Here is a 27,543-nt window from a genome sequence, read left to right on the forward strand (position 1 = left end):
AAAGAAATGTCTGATCGAGTAACAGTTTATTACTTACGTTTTCGCGACTCGGCGCCCCCGATCTCCTTGTCAAACAGCTTGCCGACCTTGTCGTTGAGCGGCGCTGCCGCCGTTCCGTTTTTCCACGCGGTGGGATTCTTGCGGTAGCTGTCGACCGCCAGCTTCCGGTTGATGATGACGCCCCAGGGTTTGCTGTTGAGTTGGGCGACCCGTTCGGACAGTTCCTTCACGATGGATTCTTTTTGGGTGGGGCTGGCCGCGCCGTAGAGCAGCTCGAGGGCGCGCGATCCGTGCGAAGACAGCGCCAGGTCCATGTAGCATCCCTCGAGGTGGCGGATCAGCTTCTCGCGGGACTTTTCCCCCACGAATTTGGACGTGATGAAGGCGTTCACGACGAAGGAGCCGCGCGGGTCGGTGAAAATCTTGGCCAGGGAGTCGTTTTTGGTTTCCAGGATGGCGGATACGAGCTTGATTGGTTTGTTGAACTCCAGAATCGCTTGCAGGATGACGGAGCCGTGAAGGTGGATTGGGGCGTTTTCCTGCTTGGCGAGCACTTCCGGCGGCATGAGTTTGAGCACGGAGTTGAGCAGCTTTTCTCCGGTGGCGTCGGAACAGTGGAGGGCGTCTAGTAGAAGTTTGATCAGCTTTCCCTGCTGGCAGCTTAGCCGGTTGCAAGCTTTGGCCAGGTTCGCAACGACTCCGGTGTGACCTTGTTGAAGGACTTCTTCGAGACCCGCGTCGAGTTCGGAAAAGAAAAGCTCCAGCAAGTGTTTGTCGGCAATGTTATCCAGCAACATTTGGACGGCAAAGTTAGTGGCACGTGTATTGCTCAGCAGAACTATTTTGCCTTGGAAGAGTTGCTTGAAGAGATTGTCCTTAAGGAAGTCTTCACTGGACACGGAGAGAAGCACTTCCAACAGTCGAATCGAGCTGTCGTGCTGGAAAACCTTCGGGAGCGGTACCGCTTCTGGTTCGTCATCTTCTGCTGGAGGTTCCTCCTTCAGGAAGCTCTCGTTCAGCAGCTTCTCTCCGATTTGTGCCAGTTGAAACTTGTCCTCGCTTCGAGCCAGCGAAGTGAGCAGGTTTTGCAGCAGAACCGAAGTGAACTCGTTGTAAGGCAAATCGGCAAACTGCGGCCACGCTAGCAACCGCAAGCTGAACTCATTGATAAGCTTGGTCCACTTTTCCGGCACGGTTAGCCGTTTCACGACCGAAGACTCCCCTTTGCTAATCTTTTGCTCCGCGATTCCAGCCAGGTTCAGAATGCACTGCCGGATCACGTAGTTCCCGAACGAATCCCACACAAAGTCCTCCAAATTGTTCAGCAAGAATTTCGCCACCTTTTTGACGAACTTCCCGCACACCTTCCGGTGCCCTTCTCCAAACTCATGGCCCATGTTGTACTCCAACTCGCGGCCAAGCTCACCCTTAGCCATCTTCTTAGCGGCCGGACCGTCTTCCTCCTGATCCGGCTGACTCCCGCCAACACACCGAACGACCGCAATAAACAGCATCTTCTGCAGCACGTGCGACGCAAACTTGTCGCAACAAACAACCCGAAAGTTCTCCACAAACACCTCCATCAGATGTTCCAGCGTCGACTCGTCCGTAAACCCCAGCAGATTCTCCAACACCCGGCTGCTCAGCTGATTCGACGACGTCTTGATCTCCTTCTCGCGGATCTGCTCGTACACGTTGCAGGCCATCGTGCTCCGCTCGTCCGCGTCCTCCAGCCCGTTCATCGCTTCCAGAATCTCGACGAAATAGTTGTACTCGTCCTGCTCCAGCTCAGCCCCCCTCCCGAAGCTGTTCTTCCGGCCGAAACCCTTCGCGTTCTGCAGGAACCGCTTGCCGGCGGATTTCTTCTTTTTGTTGCGATTCTTGAAGTGGTTCGAGCCACGTTCCGTCTGCGGCTCACTTGCGGTCGATTCTTCCATTTTTGCGTTTTAAATTCAAGAAATTAAACCGCACTAATTTTTCATTCGAACCGCCGAATTTCTGAAGTTGAAGAAGTAAACAAAAACACGTGCATTTGAGTTACACGCAAAATCAGAAAAAGTAACTTCGAATCGCACTTAATGTTGGAGTATTCCCCACTTTTCGTGCACGAACCTGGTTGACCTCATCTATTTAATTTCGACCATTTCGGTAGATACCCACAAACACATTTTTGCTCGTTCAAAATTAATCGTCCGCGAAAATTTTTCACTTTAAAAAAATGTCCTCCACCAACGCCCTCGTCGAAGTCCTGGAGGAGTACCACTACCTTGCGGAACCGTTCGACCGTGGCCAGCTGAAGGAAATGGCCAGCGCGGTCCCGCCCAAGGATTGCCGCGCCGACGAGGAGTTTCGCGAAAGTTTGACGTCGCGCCAGCGGGAAGTGCTCGACGAGGTGCAGGAGCTGGTGCGCGATCGGATCGGGCGGCGGGCGCGCCAGGAATCGGTCAAGGACGTGGTCGGCATGCAGGTGGACGTGAGCGCCCAGTACCGGGTGACCTGCGACAGCTACAAGGAGATGCTGGGTGAGTTGTGTTGGAAGGTTTTTCTAAGCGAATTCCGAAAAAAAAATCTTCTGAAAAGACTTTGTTCAAAGAAATCACAAGCTGGCAACTTCACTTGAAAAACTGGCATCAAACACGCGAGCGCCACCAACAGGCTTCGAACAAACTTTCAGAGCTGTCAAGCTCAGATGAGATTTTTTGCTAAACGCCAAAACGCATGCCAAGGCGACAACTGAGCTGGCGGTGTTTTAAAAAAGGAACATTCTTAGATCCGGTTCTTGAAGCCCCACAAGACCGTTGCATTGATCACGCTCTGGACTCTGGATGGACAACTGTTCGGGGCAATTGGATCCTTTTGGGTTCCCGATTTTGTTGCACAATTCTGCTGAAACGGACACGAAAACGCGGAACATCAAATACTTTGAGTCAGGACACACATTTATGGCGGTGGGCTTACTCCATCAGCAGCGTAAATCGTCGCCGCCGCCAGTAACGTACACTGACTTTGAAGAAGTGGTACATCGGGGATCGAGTACTTCATCGAACTGGATGTCACCGCTATACACTCTGGACCAACTGAAGCCTGTAGGGCCAAAGCTATCCGACAATATCCGGCTGATTCACAGCCGGACAGGAAAAAAACCGATCGAAATCAGTTTCGAAAGGAAAGATGCTCTGATCTCCGTTCTAATAAAAGAATTAACCGATTTACTGGAAGAACTTGGCGATCAAAGAAACATCATCATTTCCGTTACCAATAAAAAACTATTTAGTTCGTAAATAATAAGCATTAAGGTGCACCATGACATGACAGACATGTCTAAATTCAATGTTGAAAACAGTCTGGAAGTCTGGCTGGTGCGGAGTGTATGTATTCCCCCAAGTTAGGTACTTGACATTCCCGTCCGTGTTTGGGAAGCGCTCATTTTGCTTGCTGCATTTTGAAAATATTTTAAAACATTGAATTGTTTCAATAGAGGAGAAAATCGTGAAGTCAGAAATGAACTCAAATCACTCAAAGTTCATTTTGTGAGTGACTTTAACATTTTGGCCTAGTTTGACAGCTACATTGTCCGCAGTTTTCTGTGGGAGAGAAAAGGAGGCGAATACTTTATGAAAATCATACCTGTCAAAATTCCTAGCCTCAAAATTTTGTCGTGAGTTGCTTTTCTCCTCTATAGCACTCATGGGAGCTTGCTCCCGAATCCACGATCGATTCTTGCCGTTTGCTGTTGTCCAATACAAAAGCATACGATTTCTTTACGCTAGCGTTGTCGTTGACTTCCACGTCGTAATCACTCATCTGGGCAATCCACTTTATTATGGCCTTCCTTACCGTATCTGTAGCAGATCAGCTTCCTCTTGAATGCCACTTTGTACCCAAGTTGCGTAACGCAACTGTCGTGTTTCTAGCTTCACCTTCGTTCATCTTGCGCTCCTGGTCAAGAATTTTCCTTTTCACGTAATCCAGCTTAAGATCCTCGTCCTTAATGATCAGCAAATCAGTCCAGACTTAATTGTAGCTCATCAGTAAGCTTCGCAAGAGCATCGCAAACTGGACATCCTCATCCAGATTAGCAGCATTTCCGTTTCGAACGCCTATAGAGATATCCACGCGCGATAGTGTGTTAGTGTTTAACAAAATTACATACAGACATAGGCAAATCGAGTAGAATAATTCGTCTGTCAAAATCAGCTGTGTCCTTTGTTATACCATGAGCACGTGGTAAACAGCTGGTTTTTAAAGGCCAGTTCGGCTACTCGATTTGCCTATGTCTGCGTAAAAATAGTGTAAACAAAATCAGCTGCTTGGAATTCAGCCAATCACAATCGATCAAAACCAAAACAATACTTTAGATACAAATACTAACACAGAATTCTGTAACAACTTTTCAATAGGGCGAAACCCTCAGATGTAAACAAACTGAGTTTTTGTCAGAATCATATAAAGTGAACAAAACTGATTCTAAAACACTCTCCATAATCACAAAATTCCGAAAATACGTAGTTTTACAAGCAAAAAACAAAAGGGCTAATAAACAACATCAATCAAAACAAACCAAATTGAGTTTCCGCCCTTGTGTTTTCATCGAGGTTTTCATCCAATCACAAGGGGCGAATGTAGTGTTTTCTGCAAGTTCCGACGTATATTTAGAAACACTAAATTTTCGTTATAATTTAGTGAATTTTATCCTGACAATCCTCAAAATGGATCAAAATGTATGTTTTTGATGTCTCTGACCACAATTCCACAACAACCACAGATTTGTATGATCCATAACTTTTTAATTTTAATTATGGTAGTATCGGATCTGGTCTGGATTCACAATCTAGATATGAAGGTACATAATTTACCGGTTCTTGGGACATCCGGGGATTCTGGGTCGGACAGTTGCATTACAAAAAGTTAGTGTAGGGAGGTTTAGGAGGAATGCCGTACAAAATCATCGCCTCCGTAACCATCGAAGCTATGCAAAGAAGGCAGGGTGGTGTCGCGGGGTGTCATGTCTCCCACTTCCGGCGGGGACACCCCAAGAAACGTCACTTCAATATAGACCACATCGTCAAACCAACTTGCTACTTACGGTGTATCCTAGCTCAACGAGTCTTGGCCTGAATCGGACTCCTTATGACCAATTTTTTATCACTGAGGTTGCAAATATCACTGTATTATCACTGACTGTAACGTTTCACAAAGATAAAATAGTTGTTTCACCATTTTTTTCTTTAAAAACCCGAAAAATGAAAAAAAAAAAAAAAACAAAAGGGCGAATCTGTTGTTTACTTTTGCTTTGTGGCGTAACCTGACGGGCTAAACCGTTGTTTTGGTTGAGTGGGTGGCGAATCCAGGTTTTTAAGCGAAAATGGCGTTCGAATGGTGAACGCCCGAAATGTCAAAATCGCGCAGTAGCACCAACATTAGAAAAAAAATGTGGCTGTCATGTCATGGCACACTTTTTCCGTAATGTTGGTACCACTGCGTGATTTTGACATTTCGGGCGTTCACCATTCGAACGTCATCTTCGCTTAAAAACCTCGATACGGTGGGGCGAAAATGGAGGCACGCTCTTCAAAAAGGCGTAATTTGTTTTTCTCAATTTTTAATAGCAAAAACACCTTAATTAATTTCAAATTGCTCTCTATGATGAAACTATTGCTATTTTCTATTACGTTTTGAAAAAAATGATGGTTTTCATGCTTTTTTGTGGAAATAGGAATTGATCGGAATTGCAAAATTTTAAATGTTGATTTTCCCGAAACGGCAGGATCGTAGGTTTCGCCCTTTTGAAATGTTGTTACTGAATTATGGTGTGCGTGAGAGAAACCGTGGAGATCTCTATTGCGCATTGTTTTCGTTGTTCAGCTTCTCTACTCTAAACTTCGCTTCCACTTTCCTCGACTTTCTTCAAACTGCAGATTCTGATTCCGTTGTCGCCTTGGTTACTGGGCCCATAACCTATTGGCGAGAGACAGCAGCGGTGGTGGGTACGCAGTTTGTGGGAGTCCTGATCGAAAGCAAACGTCGAAGCAAGAAGACGAAGAAAAGGGATGTATTTGAGTATACATTGAGTGGTGTTCCAAATTTGGGTCAAGATCAACGTAAAATAAAGGATCCTGTCCCGTATCACGAAGATGTGGTACAACCGGTTTACTTCTTTCGAGCATTATCCAAACGGCGTGTGAGTTGTCGAACCAAAAGAAAGGAGTGGAGTGTCGATTGGCTGATCCAGATGATCAGGAGAACAAAGTGTCCAGGATTCAGGAGGAGATGGAGATCCTGACCACTGGAACTCGCAAAATCGAAGCCCGAAGCCGTCAAGTGTTATACACTCAACCCCCGGTGGTTGGTCACTTTTTCGTTTGACACTTTTTTAGTTTGTACCCCGTTGGTTGGTCAAAGTCAAACTAAAAAGTGACGAACTGTCACTTTTTACACGGCGCTCACGCACACTATCAAAACAAACGTTTGGTAGTGTGTGTGAACTCCGTGTAAAAGGGGTGTCAAACTAAAACGTGACCCCGTTCGTTTGACAACAGTTGGTGTCAAACCATCGGGGTTTGAGTGTAATTTGTTGAATAAATCATTCTTGTTCTGTTCGTTGCCCCTGCAAGACGTGTTCTGCCAATATATCTTAATCTAAAATCTAAATTTTCCCGTCTATTCCTGCAGGCAAAATAAAGATCTACGAACTGGACGTCATGCTCGAGGACCGCCACATCGAGGAGCTGCGCCTGGACAGTTTGGAGGTGAAGTACACCATGACCGATACCCTGTCAAAGGTTGCACTACACCAGGAATCGGCTCTTCCGGAAGTCAATACAAGTTAAGTCTTCACAATATGTCAAAAATACGATTACATTGCTGATATAACCCGTTCGTAAATGTAAGAGCGATTAAAAATATACCAATATTAAATATTATTTGTTGGGAAATTAAATATGTTTAAAAATTATCAAGTTCGATTCAAGTGTGAAAATAACCTAATCGAGTAGTACTCATGAACTTTGTGTGAACAAAATTCTCCACGCTTTCACCTAACCGTGCATTGTGACAGATTCTGACGTATTGATATTTTTGATGCAGCTGCATCGGTGGCTTTCTTCCTCCCTTTGAAGAGTTTACCGTTTTTTCGACGTGAATTATTTACAATAGTTTTTCGGTTTGAAGTATAGTGCTCAACAAGATGGACATGTGCCGGGCCTGCGGGGAGTTCCCCGACGGGACCAACCAGCTGTCGGAGTACTTGGAAAAGTATTCCGACATTTACTTCAATCTGACATCGATTAAGGTGAGCATTGTTTTGGAAAGGGGTTTGAGGGGGAATTTAATTTTGTTTTTTTTTGGTCTTTTAGCTGCCTCCAGGGGAAGATTCGGACCGGCAGCGGATCTGCGAGGGATGTCACCTGAAGCTGTTGGAGTACAACCGATTCCGGACGGTTTGCTTGCAGGTTCATTACAAGCTATCGGCTATTGTGAGTGCGAAATTGGTAAAATTTTGAACTCGTTAAGATTGCTTGATTTTCATTTGCAGAAAAAGGAAATTGAACCAGACCAGGGAGATGTCGTGGATTTGGAGTGCAAGCCGAACGTCGACGCGCTGAAGATTGAGCAGTTTGATTTCTCTGACAACGACTTGGCGGAAGATGACGGACAGAATGCGGGAAAAGAAGAAGAGCACTCCGAGGATGACAATTCGTTCCAGGGAGATTCCAGCTCGAATTCCAGCAGCGAGAGTGAATCGGAGGACGAACGACCGATTGCCAGTCGGCGGAAAAATAAGCAGAAGCAGAGCGCCAAGTCCAAACCGGTGGACGACAGCAAGGAGCAGATTTATCCCTGTACGGAGTGTAACAAAAAGTTCCGCAGCGAAACGCGCTTCCAGGGCCACATGCGGATGCACGAGGGTCTCAAACCGGCACTCTGCACGACCTGCGGCAAATCGTTCGCCAAGTACAACAGTCTGAAGCTGCACATCAACCAGAAGCACTCGGAGAACAAGGTCAAGTATCCGTGCGACTTTCCGGGCTGCGAGCACGTCTACTCGACGAAGCAAACGATGCAGCAGCACCGGAAGAAGCACGACCCGAACTACGTGACGCCGGAGCAGAAGCGGTCCGTTTGCGATCAGTGCGGCAAGACGTTCTCGACGACCGGGGCGCTAAAGGTAAGGTGGATGGGTCGTAATTTTGAAGGATAACTTAAATTTTGCTGCTCGTTTCAGAAACATAGTTACATTCATACTGGCGATATGCCTTTCCAGTGCACAGTTTGTAACAAGAAGCTTCCAACGGCTCACAAGTTGAAGGAACACACAATGAGACATGAGGTGAGATCGAATTAACGTTGAGTTTTCACCCATTTATTTTTTGGAAATTTTTATAGGGAGTCAAAAATCACGTTTGCCCGTACTGTGGAATGAAGAAGACGACTCGTCACGAGCTAAAGGTTCACATGAACTATCACACCCGTGAAAAGCAATTTACGTGTCACGTGTGCGCACAAGTCTTTTCCAACATTGGTAGGTTGACACTTGTTGGACGAAAAAAAAAAAAAAAAAAAATCCGGAACCCTCATTCTTCCTTCCCCTCAAACCCAGGCAACATGAGCCGCCACATCCGCATCGTCCACTGTGGCATCAAGAAGTACTCGTGCACGTACTGCGAGCGCTCCTTTGGCAAGGCCGAAACGCTCAAGCATCACGTCATGATCCACACGGGAGAGAAACCGCACGAGTGCAAGATATGCGGCCGGCGCTTCATCCAATCGGTGGCGCTGCAAACGCACATGAAAACGCACCGGAAGCATCAACAGCAGCAACAGCAATCGATGCAGCAACAGCAGTCGCCTTCGGTTGGGCCGCAAATTGCACCCCAGCTGGCGCTTGATCCGCAGCAGCAGCAAACTCAGCTTCACCATCCGTCGATGATGATGCATTCGCCACCGCCGCAGATTCCGCTTGGGGCGCCCCAGCAGCAGCATTTACAGTGAGAACATACATTTAAAATGTGAACTGTGTATAAAGTGGCTTGGCGTAGGGATGGGAAATGATGAATCTTTGTAAACTCTATAATATCTCTTATAACGTAAACTAAGTTATATTTCTGAAAATAAACGTAATTGTGTAATTAATACCAATGTTTCAAATGCTAAAAAATAATTATTTTTATAGAATGCCGCCTTATTCCGTAAAACTTTTTTTTCTGAATAGTTCGCAGCAATACCTTAAAATTTTCGCATGATTCCAAATCAAATTCCTCTAAAAGATACAGATTTTCGAATATTTACGTACCGTTTTTGTATGGACAGTTGTGACAGGGTGGTCACAGGGAAGGCCTCTACAAATTTTGAGACAATAAAAAAATACAATGAAAACTGCAGGCCGTGCTCTTCGGTTGACGTCCAGGTAAGGAACATCCTGGAAGGAGCGCAAATGCATACATCCGTAGTTCTGTTAGATCATCCGAATCATCTTGATCAGAACAGTATAGCTCTGGTTCCTTGCAAGTGTCCTATTTTCTTACCTCCACGTTGGCTTGGTTTTCATGATGACCTAGCTGGTGGCCTGTGGAAACGGCTCGTAAACCTTTGACCACCGCGGGTCAGAGTCGAGACGGCTGAAAGAAAGGGGCGTCGCGATGTGGGAAAGGGAAGAAATTTGTGATTGTAGACGGTATTGTTTTGATTCGCAGTATGTTGAGTCAACTGCTGTGGATGTACCTGAACCATCGCACAACGGGGTTTTCACTACTCTTTATTCTCAGCTACCACCTATCTCCTATTTTTATTTTGCTCTTCTGATTCCTAATTCTTCACTGATTCTTCTATTTAATATCCAACATTTGATTTTAATTTTACTAACTTTTGATTTTCTTATCTCTCAAAGCTTTTCCACTCTTTTCTATCAATTGATACTGCTGTAACAAACTTTGTTTTGTTTTTTTCCTTAAAAATATACTTTTCCTTAATGTACTAGTAAAATCAAGTCTATTTATCATTCGCCTAATCTTTTTATTGATTTTATTTGAATAATTCTTAATCTGTCCTATAAATTATCATTACTATAATCTAAGCTTGTTTTGTATCTCTATTTATTAACTATTGTCTAATTTTACATCTAATACATCTAGCTTCATATTTTTATTCTTTAAAATAAATACAATCATCATTCACTTACTATTGATTCTCGATTTTTTATAAAATATAATCTCTTTTATTGTCTATTTTTTTCAATCTTCACCCTTTTTTCAAACAAGTGTGGTTTGAGCCCTTACTCAATTTATGGGATGGTTAAAGGATTAACCCTCTACAACCCAACCCCGCCTTTAGACGGGCTTCGATTTAAAAAATCGCCAAAAATCCATTTTTCAACCAATTTTTGATCTTTAAAAAGCATTGGATAGAACTCTTAAAATTTTAGAAAATGTATGGGTTGGAAGTATTACTTGTTTTATGTGACTTCGCCAATGTATTTAAAAATGTCATTTTTTTAAGGGTCAACTTTGGCGTGTTTTTTAATAACATTTACTATATTTTAAGTAAAAAGAAGTATGCAGTAATTTTTCTAGTGCCCCAGACTATGCCTCGACGCATTTATTTACAATTTAAATGATAATGGTGCCATTTTATAGCAGAAAGTGTGAAAAACATGCAAAAAATTGAAAAAGTTACTGTAAAAACATGAAAAAATTAGGTAGGCAAAATGTAATGATAGGAGGTGGTAGAATAGGCCAAATACTACCGAAAACAAACATAAACTAAACAAGATAAATACAAATTAAAATACTTAAAATGAAACAAGAAAAACATAAAACAAGAGAAGTAAAGTTTTTCGTAGAACAAAAGTTGCTCAAAATGACCTCCTGAACACGGGAAAAATAAAAATATTCGAAAAAAAAATTGGGCAGTAGAGGGTTAACACAAATATTACCATTGTACTTTTGGTAAACTTTTATAACATGCTTAGGACCAAAAATTGTAACAAAACACCGCGACAAAAGAAATAGCAACAGATAAACACGACTCAACACTAGGAAAGATTCCAGGGGAAAACAATACACAGTAAAATAACAACTAGTTTTTGAATTCAAACTAAAAATAAAACAGATTTTGCTTTAATGAAAGTTGATAGGCCACTATGAATGGTCAGGCGCTTATACTTACATCAAACCCTACGTAATGAACCACCCCCGGCCGAGTTAAAATGCGTAACCGGTAAAGAAGGTGTGCATGCCTGGCACGAACACTCAAAGCGTGTTCTAGCGTGTTGCTCGTACTGACTCAGAGCAAGGGTGAGATGTAGGTGTAAGGGCAGTGCGTGTTCGTCGGGAACCTGGTGCATAAGATCGGTCAAGGCCCGTTCTTACACTGAAAATGGCGAAATGCGAAAAAAAATATATATATTTGCAAAACAATTCAAAATCTTAAACATTTCATAAAAAAATATATCTCAAAAAAATAATAATATAATAATTTGGAAATAAAAAAAAACTGCAATTTTGAATCTTAAACTCTTTGAATTTCCGGTTTGACATCTTTTAAAATTTCTCAGTTTTAGAATTTTTAAATTTGGAATTTTTAGATTTTGAATTGTAAAATTTTGGAATAGAAGATTTCCGGAATTTTCAAATTTTATAACAAAATAATTTGATTTATTTTTCAATTTTAGATTTTTTTTCTTTTATTTTTAAGTTAAAAATGGTTGAATTGTTGTAATTCAGATTTTTTTATGTTTATGTTTTAGTTTAGAATTCTAGAATAAATTTTCAGAACAACATATGAGTCATGAGTTTTCAACTCTGGAATTTTCGAACACACAGATTTTCTCGATCAAACAAGGTTTTAGTTACTCTTTGCATCAAAATTTTTTTATTTATAAATTTTTAATTTGTAATAATATATATATTTTTTAAATCATGTGATTTTTAATGAAATAGACTGACGGAAAATAAATTTCACTTTTCCCTTAAAAAGATAAAAAGAAGAATTTTTCAACAAAGTTTGTATGGACAGTTTAGGGCGATAGAGTAAAACACGTTTCAGTTGGGGATGCTAAATAATTACTGTAATGTCCAACGCGACATCTAGACTTAAATAGATTAACCAATTCTTTAACACCCCTGCGGTTGACAGAACTGCTCCCTCTCACACTCTCTTGAGTGCTGCTCATTTCCGCTTACTCATATTGTACTGTTATCTGAAATATATGCACACTCTTATTTGAACCACGAAGACAACTAGACTCGCGTCTTTATTACGTCCGAAAGCGAACGTTTCAACTGGCGACGTAGGTAAATTAGAAATTTCAAGAAGTCTTTTTGCAATTATTGAAAGCGTGAACAAATCGGCGGATTTTTATTTCGGCGTAAGTGGTTTTGTGAGTATTTTTTTTTTGGTGAAACCTGCAGATTTTTTTTTCTTGGTGTGGCCTAGAAAAGGCGTTTTGCGACATTTTTTTTCTCGCTTGTGCGTTGAGCGTTTTTTTTGTCTGCGATTTTTCCCAAGGTGCAAGGAAAAGAAGTGCTAAAAGCATTTAGTGCTGATTATTTGACGGAAACGGCAAAGAAATTGGATTTCTTTTGTTTGAAACAGAAAAGCCTAGTGGGGACGCAGTTGTCCACCATTTTGTATCGAGGGCTCATTTTTCTTTTGTTTGATCCTCCATTGCAGTGCGTGGAGAGAGAGAGGGAAAATCTCTTGCTTGGCGGTGGCTCAAAGTGCTATCGCGGTGGTGCAATTCAACATCGACGGCAGCGTCGGCGGCTGAGCAAAACCGCTGGTGGTGCTGTTGTAGTGGTGAAAGTTTCTTTGACGGCGGCGTCGGCGGCTGAAGTGAAACCGCTGGTGGTGCTGTTGTAGTGGTGAAAGTTTCTTTGACGGCGGCGTCGGCGGCTGAAGTGAAACCGCTGGTGTTGCTGGTGGTGGTGATATTTTCATCAACGAAGGCGGCGGCTGAAGCAGAGCTGCTGGTGATCGTCGGCGGCGGCAAAGCAAGGCCTGCTGCGCGGTGTGGTTGGTGCGGATTATTTTTGAGAACAATTTTGAGGAATTTTGACTCCGTCTGGACGAAGACGTGTAGTTTTGTACTGCTGGCCAACGAGATCAAAGGTATGTGATATTGTTTCTGTTTTTTGTGTTTTTTTTGTTGGTGCTATTTTGCGATTGATTTTTTTTATTTTGTGTTTAATTTATTTATTCAAGGATGTCTTTGACGGCTACCACCGAACCTTATTTACCCGGTTCAATTCCATTTAGTCAATACTTGGAACAACTGGAGTGGATTTTCTCCACAATAAATTGAATAAGACTGATTATAAAACATCGTTTTTGGCCATCTGCGGCCAGGAGGTGTATACAATGTTGAAAAAACTTTTCCCTGGTGAAAATTTAAAAGATTTGAGCTATGACACAATAACAGACAAACTGAAAAAGCATTACGATAAAAGTGATTCAGAGGTGATAGGGGAACAGCATTTAATTCCAGCGTGCCTCTAATGTTGGCAGGTAAGAACTTTGACATTCAATTAAAGCTAATTAAAAGCGTTTTCAACTGAAATCGAGTGATAAATAGCTCAATAAGAAGTGAGCAAGCAAGTTTATATCAAAAGTTTTGCAAATTTAGTTGTTTAAATAGTGAAAATCAGCAAATTGGATGGAATTAGGTGCGAGTGATTAACCTGCCAAAGATACGAGAATTTCCCCTACATAGTTTCAAGTTTTGGTCCAGGAAGCAAGGTCAACACGAGAAGGCCGAAGATTATGTGTTGTCGGTCAAGGTTTTAGCCGAACGGTGCTGTTTCGGTGATTTTAGGGACAGAGCCATTAGGGATGTGCTTGTCATGGGAGTGTTTGATAGAGGTTTACAAAAAAGGTTGTTCGATGAGGACAACTTGACGGCGGACAAGGCGGAGAAGATGATACTCAATCAGGAGTTGTCGTCGAACCGCACGAGGATTCTGAACAACGGAGATGATGGTAGAAGTAGCTTGGTGAATCGTTTGGGAAGAAGACCGGATCGTACACCGAACAAGGGAGGTTACCGGAACAGGAGTAGAAGTAATAACAGAACTCGTTCTTTTTCGAGCGATAGGAACAAGAACAAGAGTGATTCTGGGAAGCCAACCTTTTTCTGTACGTTTTGTAAGAAGAACGGACACACTAGGAAATTTTGCTATCGTCTTACTAATCGTAGTCCGCGTAAACCTAAACAAAGTGTTAAATTTGTTGATTCTCCTAAACCTTCTTCAAGTGGCAACGGTCTTTTTAAGCGTTTGAAGAAGGACTTGCACAGTGACGACGACGATATGGCCTGCATGATGATTTCGTCTGTCAACAAGATCAACGAACCGTGTTATGTTGAACCTCTCCTGGAAAACAGACGTATGACCATGGAGATTGATTGTGGATCAGCTGAGAGTGTTATCTCTGAAGATTTGTTTAACAGAAACTTTCGTAATCTTGTCGTTAAGCCTTGTAACAAGCGGTTAGTAGTGATAGACGGCAAGAGGCTGACTGTGTTGGGAAAAGTGACGGTAAATGCTCGTTTAGATGGTGTGCAACAACAATTGGACCTTGTCATCTTGCGTTGCGAGATGGATTTCATCCCGCTCATGGGAAGGACATGGCTGGACGTCTTCTACAGCAACTGGAGATCAGCTTTTTCACGACCATCTTTACCTGCACAAGGTGTGCATGCTGTTGAGAATGATAGTGTTGTTGTTGATTTGAAGAGTAAGTTCTCTACAGTATTTGACAAGGATTTTTCAAGTCCAATTAAGGGTTTTGTAGGAGATTTGGTTTTAAAGCATAATACACCCATTTTTAAAAAAGCATACAATGTTCCTTTGCGTTTGAGACAGAAAGTTATTGATTATCTTGATTGTTTGGAGAAAGACGGCATTATTACACCTGTGGAGGCGTCGGAATGGGCTTCACCTGTTGTAGTTATTATAAAGAAAGATCAGAGTATTCGTTTGGTCATTGACTGCAAAGTGTCGATCAACAAGGTGATTGTACCGAATACATACCCGCTTCCACTGGCACAAGATCTTTTTGCCGCACTTTCTGGTTCAAAAATTTTCTGTGCGCTTGATTTAGCTGGCGCATACACGCAACTTTTACTTTCTGACAAATCGAGGGAAATTATGGTCATAAACACAATTAAAGGTCTTTACATTTACAACAGGCTGCCACAAGGAGCTTCGTCGAGCGCATCTATTTTCCAAAAGATTATGGATAAAATTTTGCACGGAATTTCCGGTGTTTTTTGCTACCTGGATGACGTATTGATTGCAGGAGATAATTTTGAAGACTGCAGAGGGAAACTTTATTTAGTCTTGGAGAGATTAGCTAACGCTAACATAAAAGTTAATCTGAAGAAATGCAATTTTTTTGTAAAACGTTTGCCATATTTGGGACACATTTTGACAGACCAAGGTCTGCTCCCTTGTCCAGATAAAGTCGAAACTATTCGCGAAGCGAAAGCTCCACGAAATGTTTCAGAACTTAAGGCTTTTTTGGGTTTGATTACTTTTTATTCTAAGTTCATTCCCAATTTATCTCCTCGTCTTCACACCCTGTACAATCTTTTGAAAAAGAACGTCAGAGGGCTTTTGTTAATTTGAGTGCGGTTAACCGCGGTGGATTTTCTTGAAATACTTCATGCGACGCGCGGGTGTCGCATGACACATTTCAGAATATTTCAAATGAAACATTTCTCTGCTAAAATTCCACCAAAACATTGACCAGGCTCACCACACAAAAAGCTTGGTGCAGCGACTCACCAAAGCGGTGGATTTTGAATTTTGACAGTTGTTTGTTTTTATTTTCCGTCGGTGTTCGAGTGCACCAAAGTTTTGTGTTAATTATTTTCATTGAAAAGGGCAAGGAAAAGGGTGTTTATTTTAAACTGCTCCCGCCGGGTATCATTTTTAATAGGAGCGAAATCAAGCTTGGCTCGAAGCGAAGGTTAGTGCTGGGAAACTATCTAGAAGTGAAAGCAGTGATGTTATTTAATATGGGAACGTTTTTCTTTCAGCTTGTGCTGCGAGTGTGACTACGATCTAGCCGAATCCGTCGAATATGTGCGTGGCTTGTCGGCGGACGCACGTGGACATAGCGGCGCACATTCCGAAGCAGGCGATTGTGTTCTTCTGCCGGATCTGCGAGCGTTACCTGAAACCGCCGAAAGAGTCTGGAGTCGAAGGAACTGCTGGTGGATGGGGGGTTTATCTGGACGGAACCGCACTCGACGCCTCATGGACACCTTTGTGCTGCAACAGGTCTTCGTGGTGGAGTTTACCGTGAACAAACAGTGTCACCGGACGGATGCGAAGCACTTTTGGTTGACTTTGTGCAGGCCGTCCTGCCGGTCAAGGTGACCAAATCCAAGAAGGTGATTTCGCACGGCATTCACAGCAAGTCGTACAATTACAAGTATTCGTGCGAGCTGGACGTGGTTCCTATTTCCAAGGGAAGTCACATCTGTCTGGGAAAAAAACTGCAGAAGAGTCTGGGGCACATCTCGCCGATCACCAAGATGGCCAACGCGATTCACCTGATTGATCCTTCTGGAAGAGTCCCTTCGAGGCGATTTGAAAGGTGGAGTTTGTCGTGATGAACGTGGAGATTGTCTGTGACAAGGTGAAGAAAAAGTTCCCCCGTCAGGACCCGTCTCGTTCCGGCACGTGCTCCCTAACGTTTGGGTCGTGAAAGCATCCGAACTGGGTAGAAAACGATCTACACCCGTTGCCACCTGGGTCACCTCCACAAAGTGGGCGCTTCTGTGCTCGGGTACGACCTGGCCGAGGCCAACATCAACAACGGCAACTTTGAGAAGCTCACGCAGGACGCGATTCCGGAGCTGCTGCTGGTCAACGACAAATCCCAGTGCAAACAGTCCCGCAACTGGAAGTTCAAGAACATCACCAAGGAGGGCGCGCTGGACACGGACATCGAGGAGGATCAGGAAATGAAGGAGTTGCTTTACGATCTGGTGCCGGACAACGTCGAGATTGGTGACACATAAAAACAACAAATATTTGCCTTCTGTTACAAAATAAATTATACCATTTATTGAGAAACAAAAAAACTCTTTTCCACCACTTGGGCCACTGCGGAAACTCCGCCAGCAGCTGCGGCAAAGCGCCATTACAGCAGCGGCAGCATAGCCATCTTCTACAGACATCCTGTAGGTTGGGCCTGGAGGAACCCACGAGTCACTGGCGGCCTTGAAACGTGGTAAGCGTTTCTAGATCAAAAAAGTCTCGCCCAGTGAGTTCAGCTAGTTTTACTAGTCTAGTCGGTTCGCGGACTGCAAGTGGTCGAACTTGCGCCGTGAGTACATCAAACAGGTTCACAAGCTTCGGCTCAGTTTTGACGATCCTTCCCAAATGGACCTGGGGTATCCAGTCACGAAATATTCTAGCAGAGCTGGTTCTGCCAGAATCCTGCTAGTTCGGTAGAACATTTCTGCTAGAATTCTGTAAGAATATCCAGCTTTGTAAGAACTCTGCTAGAACGTCGTGACTGGGATGGAGTCATCAACTAATCGCAGATAACTTTGAGGTGAATTAAATTAATAATTACAAAAAATTAAAATAAATGAGCGATCGAAATGTATAATAGCCTTTTTGTGTTATTTTTACAAAGAACTTTGTCCTAAGGTTTCTATACGTGGTGTCAATCCACGGCCCCGCGGATGTTCCGATGGGGGTGCATTTTCCGAACCATAAGAGTTGGGGCAAGATGGGTATCAAACTTCAGGAATCTGTTTCTGGAAATTTAGAATAACCATTTCTTAACCAATTAAAGCCCTGGCAGTTCAGCTCCACTTGCAATTTCCGTCCCCTTAGTTCGATAAGACGTTAATATTATGTCTTTAAACTTTTCAAATCAAACAGCCTGTTTTAGGGCCACGAAATTGTGCTTCAAATTCTGTAAAAAATGCAAAATAAATCGATAATTTTATAAACAAAACCAGTTTTAACTAATTTTAGGCGAAATTTCGACTTTTTAACAATTTTACTTTAAATTTATATGTATTTTGCTTAAAAGCTTATACACTTAGTTAACTAAATATAAACATTGTTTTTTTTTTCTTAAAAACTATATCAGCTACTTTAGTGATGGCACATTTAGGGTACAAATAAAGTTTGAACATCTTAAATATGATTTTAACAAGAAAAACTATGACTATCAAAGTCACCCCGGAATTAAAACTAAGAATTTTTACCGTAACTATTTTTTTAAACATTTTTGAAAAAACTTTTATTCCGAAATAGTGCATGGACTTTGTGTAGTCTACCCCAGTACATGTTTTAAAAATAACAATCTTGAGAAAAACCTTACCTGTTGGAAAATATGCTAAAAACAAATTGAAATCCTATCAAAGTCACCCCGGTTTACGGTACGAAAAACCTAATTATCTTTTTTTTCTGCAATTTTTCTAGTATTTTTATTTCTGACTTTATTTCTGAGGATTCTGACAGAACCAGCTCTGCTACAATATTACTTGATTGGGAAAGTGTATCAGAATCGAGGGCAGAATATATTTCAATTTTTAACCGTTAAAAAATACACTCGCACGAGGTTATGTTACAAGGAGAGATACCCACACGAAAGAAGTTTGTAAGTTTTATTGTTTTCTGTTTTGGTTTTGTTTTTGGTTTCTATGTTTCCTGTTTTTGTGCTATGTTTCTCGTTTTTTGTAGCCTGTTTTTTTTAAATTTCTGTTTTTAGTTTTTTGTTTTCTGTTTTTTTTTTTCGTTTTCATTTTACTGTTTTTTTGTTTTCTTTTTTTCTGTTTTGTTGTTTTCTATTTTGTTTGTTTTCTGTTTCTCGGTTTCTTGTTTTGTAATTTACAGATTCTGTTTTTGGTTATTTGTTTTCTGTTTTTTTTTTATGTTTTTGTTTTTGTTCTGTTTTTGGTCTCCTGTTTTTATTCTGATTCTCGTTTATTTTTGTTTCATGATTTTCTAATTTCTGTTTTTAGTTTTAGTTTTCTGTTTTTTTTTGGTTTTTCTATTTTTTCTGTTTTTTTTTCCGTTTTATTGTTTAGGTTTTGTTTTTGGTTTTATGTTTCCTGTTTTTGTTGTTTTTTTTAATCTATGTTTTTTTTTGTTTTCATTTTTATGTTTTTTGTTTTTTTTTGCTTTCTGTTTTTGGTTTTTTGTTTATAAGTTTTGTTTGTTTTTAGTTTCTTTCTGTTTTTTTTTTTGTTTTTTTATTTATCTTTTCTTAATTGTTGTTTCTTTGCTTTTTTGCTTTTTTTTCTGTTTTTTTATTTGTTTTCTGTTTTTATGTTTTTTTGATTTTGTTTTTTGTTTCTTGTTTAGTTTATTTTTTGAAGTTTGATTATTTTTTGAGTACCATAAATGGGACGAATCGGGACTACAGTCTGAATAAGGACAAACTACTGTAAATGGCAAAATCATTCAATTCTTCAAATTAAGAAATCGATGTTTTAATTTAGTTGATCTGTATCTGTTCTATCCAAAATCAATATAAAATATAAAAATATAGGGCAAGTACCTGGCTAAAACAGCTGTCCCAATTCACCCCAGATGATGGAAATTATGTAGAAATAGTAAAAAAGTTTGTTTCCATCTGACATATCGATCAAAGGGATGAAAGAATACACACATTTAAAAAAGTACAAAAAATGTTTAAAATAAAATAAAATTTATTGAATTTTATTACATTGTTAGTTTGAAAAAACTCAACTCTTTCTTAAAAAGTTCCTCCGTACCAAATCGCAGAATATCGTCTAACTCGCCCGTCCCAGGTTCCAGGTCGTACCACCAAGAGGGTACAAAAATTATTATTCATTGGCTTGTCCGGTACGTTGACACGCGAAAACGTCTGATAATCTTTATGCGGATTGTTCTCCGAATCGTAGATGATGAGTGCGTCTTTCGTGGCCAAGTTGTAACCCACGATCAATAGCAGAAAGCAAATCTGATGCGCTCTCGGTGCCTTAGCAGAAACTCCTGACGCAGCGTTCCGCACCAACTTGCCGGCCGCCTTCGTCTGCGACGTAACTTCGTAGTTTATTCTCGGCTCAGCAGAACCTGTACGTATAAGTACTGATGGTTGCAGAACTTCTTTAGGTCCAACATAATGGTGATAAGCAAGCAGGTAACGCCAACGGCCTTAGGGACCAACACCTCAAAGTAACGCGTTATGTCGTACTTAAAAAAAAAACATCGGGGACAGATCCAAGTGCACGATAAACTCAGACTTGGCGGGCATGTTCTTCAGCACGTCCGCTTTGACACCTAGCAGCTAGTGCGGGCACATCATTTTGCACAGCTCATGACCCTGAATAAAAAGTAACGCATTGAATTAATTTGACAGATGAATTAAAAACAAATTACCTGATACCTGATACATCGGTCTCGTTCTGGATCGTTCCCAAGGTCGAACTTGTTCTTAACTTCCATATGGTTCTGCAGCGGCGTTCCCGTGAGCTACAATTTGTACACGATGTTTAAGTTTGTAAACACCATGAAGATCTAACTCTGGATGGACTTGAGCTAGCTGGCATCTTCGACGAAGAGAACGGAACAATCGATCGAGCAAAGAGCATTTTGTAAAACAGTAGCACGTTTAACTCGATGATTTTGGCGCGGCTCTTGGAGGCACGACCGCTGCGACAACGCCCTCCTCAAAGGACAGCTCTTGCTCGCGCATGATCGCAATGTTTCGTAGTCTGGCTCCCACCACCCAGTCACGAAAGCCGCTTGCCACCGCACTTGCAGTACTTCTTCTCCAACTTGGTCGTCAATTCACCTACTTCGCGTATTTTCCATAACCGTCCAAAGCGTCCAAAGCTTCCTCAAACTTGGGCGGTCCCTCCTGACATTTCTCAGTAAGCTAAGCCAAGCCCGCGATCTCACGGCGGTGGATTTCGGCGCGTGTACCGCCGCGAACTTCGAGGTGGAATCTTGCCGGATTTGCAACGTTCTACAGGGTTGCGGCAAAACGTTGTTGGAGCTCCCCGTTTCAAGAAGAATGCGTGTTCTGAAATAAATATTTACCTACTCAGTAAAATAAAATAAAAACGAATTTCAAAATACTCACCGAATCTGGCGGCGCAAACAAAATCCCAACTTAGCAGCAAATAAAAACCCCCGATCGAAAAACAAAAAAAACATCAAAATCCATTTGTCAAGATGACATTTCTAGGATGCGTTCACTGAGTTCTATTTGTCAAACTGACATTTCTGGGAAGCGTTCACAGGATGCTGCAACAATGGCAGCACTGAACGCACTCCCCGAGTGACAAAACATGCTACACGAAAATGTATCTGGAAATGTCAAACTGAAGTATTTCATTTACCGCGGTAGACACCGGTGGATAATAATCAAATTAACAAAAGCCCTCAGATTTGAGTGGTCCCAGGAATGCAATCAAGTCTTCAATGATTGTAAACAATTTTTGTTGAAGCCCAATGTTTTGGAATATTTTGACCCTGACAAGCCCGTTGTAGTGGTCACTGATGCTTGCTCGTACGGAATTGGTGGTGTAATTGCACATGAGGTGAACGGGGAAGAAAAACCCATCAGTTTTACTTCTTTTACTCTGAACAACGCAGAGAAAAACTATCCAATTTTACACCTCGAAGCTCTAGCGGTGGTAAGCACTGTGAAAAAGTTTCACAAATTTTTGTACGGGAAAGAATTTAAGATTTATACTGACCATAAGCCTTTGATTGCCATTTTTGGTAAAGAAGGACGAAATTCGATTTATGTTACCCGCTTGCAGAGATATGTTCATGAAATGGCAATTTATGAATATGAAATTTTGTATCGACCTGCAGCTAAAATGGGAAATGCTGATTTTTGCTCTCGATTTCCTTTATCTCAGGAGGTTCCAAGGAGTTGTGTTTTGATTTTGTGAAGAACTTAAATTTTAGCCATGATTTTCCAGTCGACTACAAGATTATTGCCAAGGAATCTAGCAAGGATGAGTTTATTTTGTTGATTTTAAAGTACATGCGTGAAGGATGGCCTGATCGTATGGGGAAACGTTTTAGAGATATCTACTCCTTGCATAGAGATCTTGAAGAAGTCGATGGATGTGTGCTGTTTCAGGATCGTGTCATCGTTCCCGAGGTCATGAAGGAACAAATTTTGAAACTTTTGCACAAAAATCACTCTGGCATTAACAAAATCAAACAACTTGCGAGGAGGTCTGTTTACTGGTACGGCATGAATGGAGACATTGAAGATTTTGTCAAATCTTGTAAAGTTTGTCATGAAACAACAGCTGTTACCAGGAAAGCACCTTACTCAAATTGGACACCAACAACGAAACCATTTAGCAGGATCCATGCAGATTTTTTCTATTTTGAGAAGAAAGTTTTTTTGGTTGTAATTGACAGTTTCACTAAGTGGATCGAGTTGGAGCACATGAGGAACGGTACTGATCACAGAAAGGTTATCAAAGTTTTTCTTGGGATTTTTGCCAGGTTCGGGCTGCCGGATGTTTTGGTGACAGATGGTGGACCACCGTTTAATGCTGACGCTTTTGTAAGTTTTTTTGAAAAACAAGGTATAAAGGTCATGAAAAGCCCACCATATCATCCCGAGAGTAACGGACAGGCAGAGCGATCAGTTCGTTTGGTGAAAGAAGTTCTCAAAAAGTTTCTCCTGGATCCTGACATAAGGAGGTTGGATACCGATGAGCAAATTTGCAATTTTCTATTTAATTACAGGAACACATGCTTAGCCAAAGATCACAATTTTCCTTCTGAAAGAATGCTCTCCTACAAACCAAAAACCTTATTGGATTTGATTAACCCTAAACACAATTTTAAACACAATTTGACGAAATCGCAAGATGATAACACAGTAAACACCAATGATGATAGTCTAACAGAATCATTCACTAATCTCAAGAATGGAGACCTGATCTACTACAAAAATATTAACCCAACTGACACAAGAAAATGGTTACCAGCCAAATTTCTAATGCATCTTTCTGCAAATGTTTTACAGATCTCTCTTGGCGGCAGAGTACTTTCGGCGCATAAATAAGCGTCAACTCAAAATTCCGCAGAGCTCTCGCCGGAAACGACCCTCATTTGTTTTCCTTGGAGAGAGTTCCTCAAAACCGCAACCACCACAACCAACCACCAGCAAGAGGCGCAGAGAACACGAGTATGAAGATTCCGACGATGATTCGGATTTTTACGGATTCGCAGCAGAGTCCTCGATTTTTGAAGATGACCCGATGGGTGAATCTTCGTTGTCGGACGAAGTTGATCAGCGACAGCCTGTACGAGAAAAGCGGCCGATCCGCAGATCAACGAGGCAGATTAAGAAGAAGCACAAAGCGGATTTTAAATATTTTTAATTTGTCAAGTGAATTCGTGCTAGCTTCATTTAGCTTACTGAATTAGGATTTTTTAGATTAATGTCCTTTCAAGAAATAAGAAGAATTTTATTCACATTTAAGTGTGTTCGATTTTGGTATGAAGCTTTTTTAAGGGAAAAGGAGTTGTAATGTCCAACGCGACATCTAGACTTAAATAGATTAACCAATTCTTTAACACCCCTGCGGTTGACAGAACTGCTCCCTCTCACACTCTCTTGAGTGCTGCTCATTTCCGCTTACTCATATTGTACTGTTATCTGAAATATATGCACACTCTTATTTGAACCACGAAGACAACTAGACTCGCGTCTTTATTACGTCCGAAAGCGAACGTTTCAATTACCACGAGTAAAACATTTATTAAATGCAATTTGTCACGTACACTAATACACAGTGGGTAGTAATAACAGCTACACATTGTTTTTTGTTCTTCTTTTGTTGGCCACAATATTTCGCCTTTCTTTAACTTCCAATAAACTCTCTAAACTCTAAATTTCGTCGGACTTGCAAAAAACGCTTGCAGGAGATTCTACGGAGGATTTTGTTTTGTGTTCTTTTTAAAGGTACTGAAATTTCCAACGCGCAACCTACTTTTTGCCGTCGTGCTGAATGATAATTTTGTTCTTTTCGCGCGTCACCTTCGTCAGCGAGGGCCGGGACGAGTTCTCGAGTTGCTTCAGGTTCTGCTGGGGAATGTCCGACTGGAACACCTTGCGCTTGTCCCCGTTCTGGATGCGCGCGAACATCTGCAGCTTCGAGAAGAGCTTGTTCTTGCGGTCCTTTTCCGCGAGCGGTTGGCCGAGCACGGTCGCGGCCACTCCGGCGGTGGTTTTGAAGTGGGTGAGGTGCTTGCTGTGGTGATGATGGTTGGCCGAGGGTGCTTCGCTGTCCGAGTCGAGGCGGGCCAGTTGGTGATGGTGGTGGTGGTGGTGGTAGCGGCTGGAGCTTGGTGCGATGACCAGGTCGGCCGAGGGTGTCGGTGCGTACGGGTGGAGAGCATTTTCCGGCAGGGAGCTGCTGATGGAGGCGGACGTATCGGCGGCGCAGTGTCTCATCATCAGGTTGACCGTCATGTCGTGCTGCTTCTTGAGGGCGGTTATTGTGCGTTCTTTTTCGAGCCGTGTTTGGCGGATTGTGTTGGTGAGGATCTTTTCCTGCCAGGCCCACGCGTCGCGTTCTCGTTCCAGGCTGATGAACTGCAGCTCCAGTTTGCGGCTGTTTTCCTTGAGGTCGACCACCTTCTGGAAGTACTTGTACAGCAAGGTTCTCATCTCGTCGGAGGAAAGTTTGTTCAGCCGAGCCATCAGCATTTGTTCGCCCTTTTCACGCTGCAGACTTTCGTCGGTGTCGATGCTTTTGCGGCCGCAGATTAGCTCGTTTTTCATTTCGATCGCGGCGTCAATCGCTTCGATCGCCTCATCACACTCAACAAGTTTGCGTTCTTCGTCGAACGTGGGCATTTTCTCCTCCCGGATCTTTCGGTCCAGAGCGCATCGCTGCTCAAGCAGATGATCACGCGTTCGACGCAGGTTTATGATCTCTTGCCGCAGAGAATCCTTCTCGGTTCCCTTCTTATTGACGTACTTTTTAAGATTGCTTGACTTTTCCTTAAGGACGTGCTCGATGTGTGAAATCCGTTCGTTCATATTTTTGATTTTGCTTCGACCATCACCCAACTCCTGGATGGCACTCAGTTTGGATGTTTTCTCCTTCTTGACCACCTCAATCTCCCTCTCGTAAGCGTCCTTTTTCTCCAGCTCTTTCTTGAGCATTTTCTGCAACACCTCCAGCTGCTTCTGCGAATCCTTCACCGACTGTTGCAGCTTCTTTTTCTTAAGTCCCGATTCCCCGGCGATGCGTCGGATCACCTCCAGCACTTCCATCCGCTGTTCCAGCTGGGAAGTTTTCCTTTCAATCAGACTGATTTCCTTTTTGTTGACCTTCTTAACGACCGCATTCGCGAGCTGCTTCTTAGTCTTTTCGTACTCGTCCTCCAGACTGCGTTTCTTGTTGTTGAAGCGCAACTTGGCGACCGACCGGGGTTCGCTGTTTTCGATCAGTTCTTTTATGTATTCCTGTTTGAGTGCGATCGTACAGCGAATCACTTCGATTTGAACGTTCAGCGATTCGATTCCGGCGACCGTGATGCGAAGATTATTGTTGAGCGCGTCCAACCTTTTACTGTTGATGACGGGGATCGGTGCGAGCGACGTTGTCGAGTCACTTCGTAGCTGGGACATTAGCGAAAGCTCGTTGCTGCTGATGGATTCCGCATCGAAAATGGACTTTCTTCTCGCGGGATTGTGCGTCGATGCTGGCTGCTGCTGCTGCTTCTTTTGCTGTTGCTGGCGAATTTCTTCGTTGAGATCGTCTATCATCTTGGGGTGAGCTTGGAAAAAGTCTTTATACTTTTCATTTATCAGATTGTTTGTTTTGAGCTGAAACGTCCGCATGTAGCCCTGGATGCGGTCGGTCATGTCGGTCAGGTGAGTGCAAATATCCGAGTCGCTTTCATTGTCCGAATTGCACTGGTCACTGTTGTTAACTTTGCCGCTGGTTTGCAGCGTGTCGTCCCCTTCGTCAATCTCCTCAATCGGTCCGAGGCACACACGCGCAGGTTGATTTCCAGCGTTAATACTGATTTCCGTCGAACTGAAGCATTCGTCACATTCCGCCTTTAAGTAGAGCCATTCTTCGATTTGTCCACGCTCCTGCTGGTTCAACTCGCCAGCGCTGAACAACTTGTTGAACAAACTTTCTGCGTTCTTAAGGAGCTTGGACCACTGCTGAGATGCAAAGTACAGACCTTCGTAGTTTGCCGGAGGCATCGCAGCATGCATATCATCGTTCAACGCAATTATCGGAACGTTGTTGTCCGAAAACGTGTTCATAACGACATGATTTAGTATTTCTTGCGCTTTTTCACCAAATTCAAGATTAATCAATGCATCGTCGCTTTCCAACGAACCCATGCAAAGAAACATCAACGTCTGAGCTCGACCTCCAAAGGAATCCTTCAGGAAAGCCGTCAAAATTGACTCATTGAAATCATCACTTCGTTTAAGCACAATATCCTCCAACCGCCGCAAACCCGAATCTTTAAGAACACTCTTCCCCTCAATCACTTCCCGTTCCGTGCCCGAAAGGTCGCAGAAACTTATCGTCGACTGCCTATGCTGGTTGAGCCCGTTCAGCGACGTCCACTGCTGCTCCAAAATCAAACTCAAAATGTTGTGATTGTCCGGGTTCTTACTGTGCAAGCCCAAGCTCAGCAAACTGTAAATCTCGTCGATCGTAAAGCACTGCATCAGCGCCGACCCCAGCACATCTATCACGTCCCCCTCAGCGGTAATCTCCGTCCAGGCCACCCCAACGGAGTACATCCGCTCCGGATGCGCCGCCAGCTGACAGAACAAATCTTTCACAAAGCACAGCACGATCCCCTCGCTCGCCGCATTCCCGTACAGTGTGTAACTCTTCCCAACACCTTTCTCGCCGTAAGAAACCACCGAGAAGTCGTACCCCTCCAGCACCGATTCCGTAATCCCGGCGATCGATTCCGCGTAAATAAACTGCAAGTCCGCCCCCTCGTCGGCGCGAAAAACTCGCGAGAAGCGAAACGCTCTACCGCCATCTACCGTTACCAGTTCGTCTGGTTCAGCAGCAGCAGTCTGTTGGTGGTCCGCAGCTTCGCCTTCCTGGTGGTCCGCTGATGTTGCTGTTGTTGGTGGATTTTGTAGGTGCAGCTTCTCTTTTGGCGTGTCCACTGGAGTTTGCTTCGCCAGTGGCGAAAATCGCACCACCACCTTCAGTGGGATGTCCATTATGATTTGTGCTGGGAAATTTAACGATTTAGAGCCGTTTTAATGGGTAAATTTACAAAAATGTTACCATTTTTAACACGGGAACGCGAATCGTGCAAAATATTGGCTTGTTGTTGTTGTTCTTGCTGTGCGACTGTCAGATTTTTTCCAGCTGTCTTACACGTGGGACCGTTCATAAAAGGAGATACGCGACAATCACTCGTAACATAATTGATGTTGCATTTAGTGTTGCATCGCTGGTGGCCCCGGTGGCACTCATCTGCACTGAAAACTAAAATCAAGCAAAACATTGTAAAACGGCCATTGTCATTTTTCAAAACATTGAGAAAAACGAGAATG

The 27,543-nt window shown here is 42.7% G+C and overlaps 5 protein-coding genes, 2 long non-coding RNA genes and 1 pseudogene across 9 annotated transcripts; 5 read left to right on the forward strand and 3 right to left on the reverse strand.

Annotated features, from left to right (window-relative positions):
- Window positions 1-11: 11 nt before the first annotated feature.
- On the reverse strand, window positions 12-2,031 carry LOC6037745 (nucleolar protein 9). The gene has a single exon (XM_001847573.2). It carries the CDS (start codon window positions 1,935-1,937, stop codon window positions 30-32), a length of 1,908 nt encoding a protein of 635 aa, XP_001847625.2. The 5' UTR covers window positions 1,938-2,031; the 3' UTR covers window positions 12-29.
- A 175-nt stretch (window positions 2,032-2,206) lies between these two features.
- Window positions 2,207-6,955, forward strand: LOC119767668. Its single transcript, XM_038256774.1, has 2 exons — window positions 2,207-2,522; window positions 6,673-6,955. Exons 1-2 carry the CDS (start codon window positions 2,219-2,221, stop codon window positions 6,828-6,830), a joined length of 462 nt encoding a protein of 153 aa, XP_038112702.1. The 5' UTR covers window positions 2,207-2,218; the 3' UTR covers window positions 6,831-6,955.
- A 103-nt stretch (window positions 6,956-7,058) lies between these two features.
- Window positions 7,059-9,138, forward strand: LOC6037744 (gastrula zinc finger protein XlCGF26.1). Its single transcript, XM_001847572.2, has 6 exons — window positions 7,059-7,291; window positions 7,356-7,475; window positions 7,535-8,167; window positions 8,225-8,329; window positions 8,386-8,521; window positions 8,600-9,138. The coding sequence occupies exons 1-6, from the start codon at window positions 7,187-7,189 to the stop codon at window positions 8,989-8,991; spliced, it is 1,491 nt and encodes a 496-aa protein (XP_001847624.2). The 5' UTR covers window positions 7,059-7,186; the 3' UTR covers window positions 8,992-9,138.
- Window positions 9,139-12,046: 2,908 nt separating this feature from the next.
- Window positions 12,047-13,280, forward strand: LOC119766812. Its single transcript, XR_005277149.1, has 3 exons — window positions 12,047-12,376; window positions 12,670-13,107; window positions 13,201-13,280. It is a non-coding gene; the product is annotated as an uncharacterized LOC119766812 (long non-coding RNA).
- A 558-nt stretch (window positions 13,281-13,838) lies between these two features.
- Window positions 13,839-17,026, forward strand: LOC6047950 (annotated as a pseudogene).
- Window positions 17,027-19,383: 2,357 nt separating this feature from the next.
- LOC119766813 lies at window positions 19,384-21,146 on the reverse strand. The gene is made up of 3 exons (XR_005277150.1): window positions 21,082-21,146; window positions 20,376-21,021; window positions 19,384-20,319 (listed from the first exon to the last, which is right to left on the reverse strand). It is a non-coding gene; the product is annotated as an uncharacterized LOC119766813 (long non-coding RNA).
- Window positions 21,147-21,339: 193 nt separating this feature from the next.
- On the forward strand, window positions 21,340-23,672 carry LOC119766811. Of its 3 annotated transcripts, none has more exons than XR_005277148.1 (2): window positions 21,340-21,637; window positions 23,002-23,672. XR_005277148.1 is itself a non-coding variant. In XM_038252707.1 (2 exons), exons 1-2 carry the CDS (start codon window positions 21,537-21,539, stop codon window positions 23,357-23,359), a joined length of 363 nt encoding a protein of 120 aa, XP_038108635.1. In that variant the 5' UTR covers window positions 21,372-21,536; the 3' UTR covers window positions 23,360-23,672. The 3 variants fall into 3 exon arrangements, 2 of the variants coding, with proteins under 2 accessions (XP_038108635.1, XP_038108634.1); XM_038252707.1 differs by having other exon boundaries at window positions 21,372-21,541; XM_038252706.1 differs by lacking the exon at window positions 21,340-21,637 and adding an exon at window positions 22,487-22,533.
- A 47-nt stretch (window positions 23,673-23,719) lies between these two features.
- Window positions 23,720-27,352, reverse strand: LOC6037743 (kinesin-like protein costa). The gene is made up of 2 exons (XM_038252704.1): window positions 27,272-27,352; window positions 23,720-27,215 (listed from the first exon to the last, which is right to left on the reverse strand). The coding sequence occupies exon 2, from the start codon at window positions 27,202-27,204 to the stop codon at window positions 23,968-23,970; it is 3,237 nt and encodes a 1,078-aa protein (XP_038108632.1). The 5' UTR covers window positions 27,205-27,215; window positions 27,272-27,352; the 3' UTR covers window positions 23,720-23,967.
- Between the last annotated feature and the right edge of the window lie 191 nt (window positions 27,353-27,543).

This window comes from Culex quinquefasciatus, chromosome 2 (assembly GCF_015732765.1).
Source record: "Culex quinquefasciatus strain JHB chromosome 2, VPISU_Cqui_1.0_pri_paternal, whole genome shotgun sequence".
In the NCBI taxonomy this organism is placed as follows: Eukaryota; Metazoa; Arthropoda; class Insecta; order Diptera; family Culicidae; genus Culex; species Culex quinquefasciatus.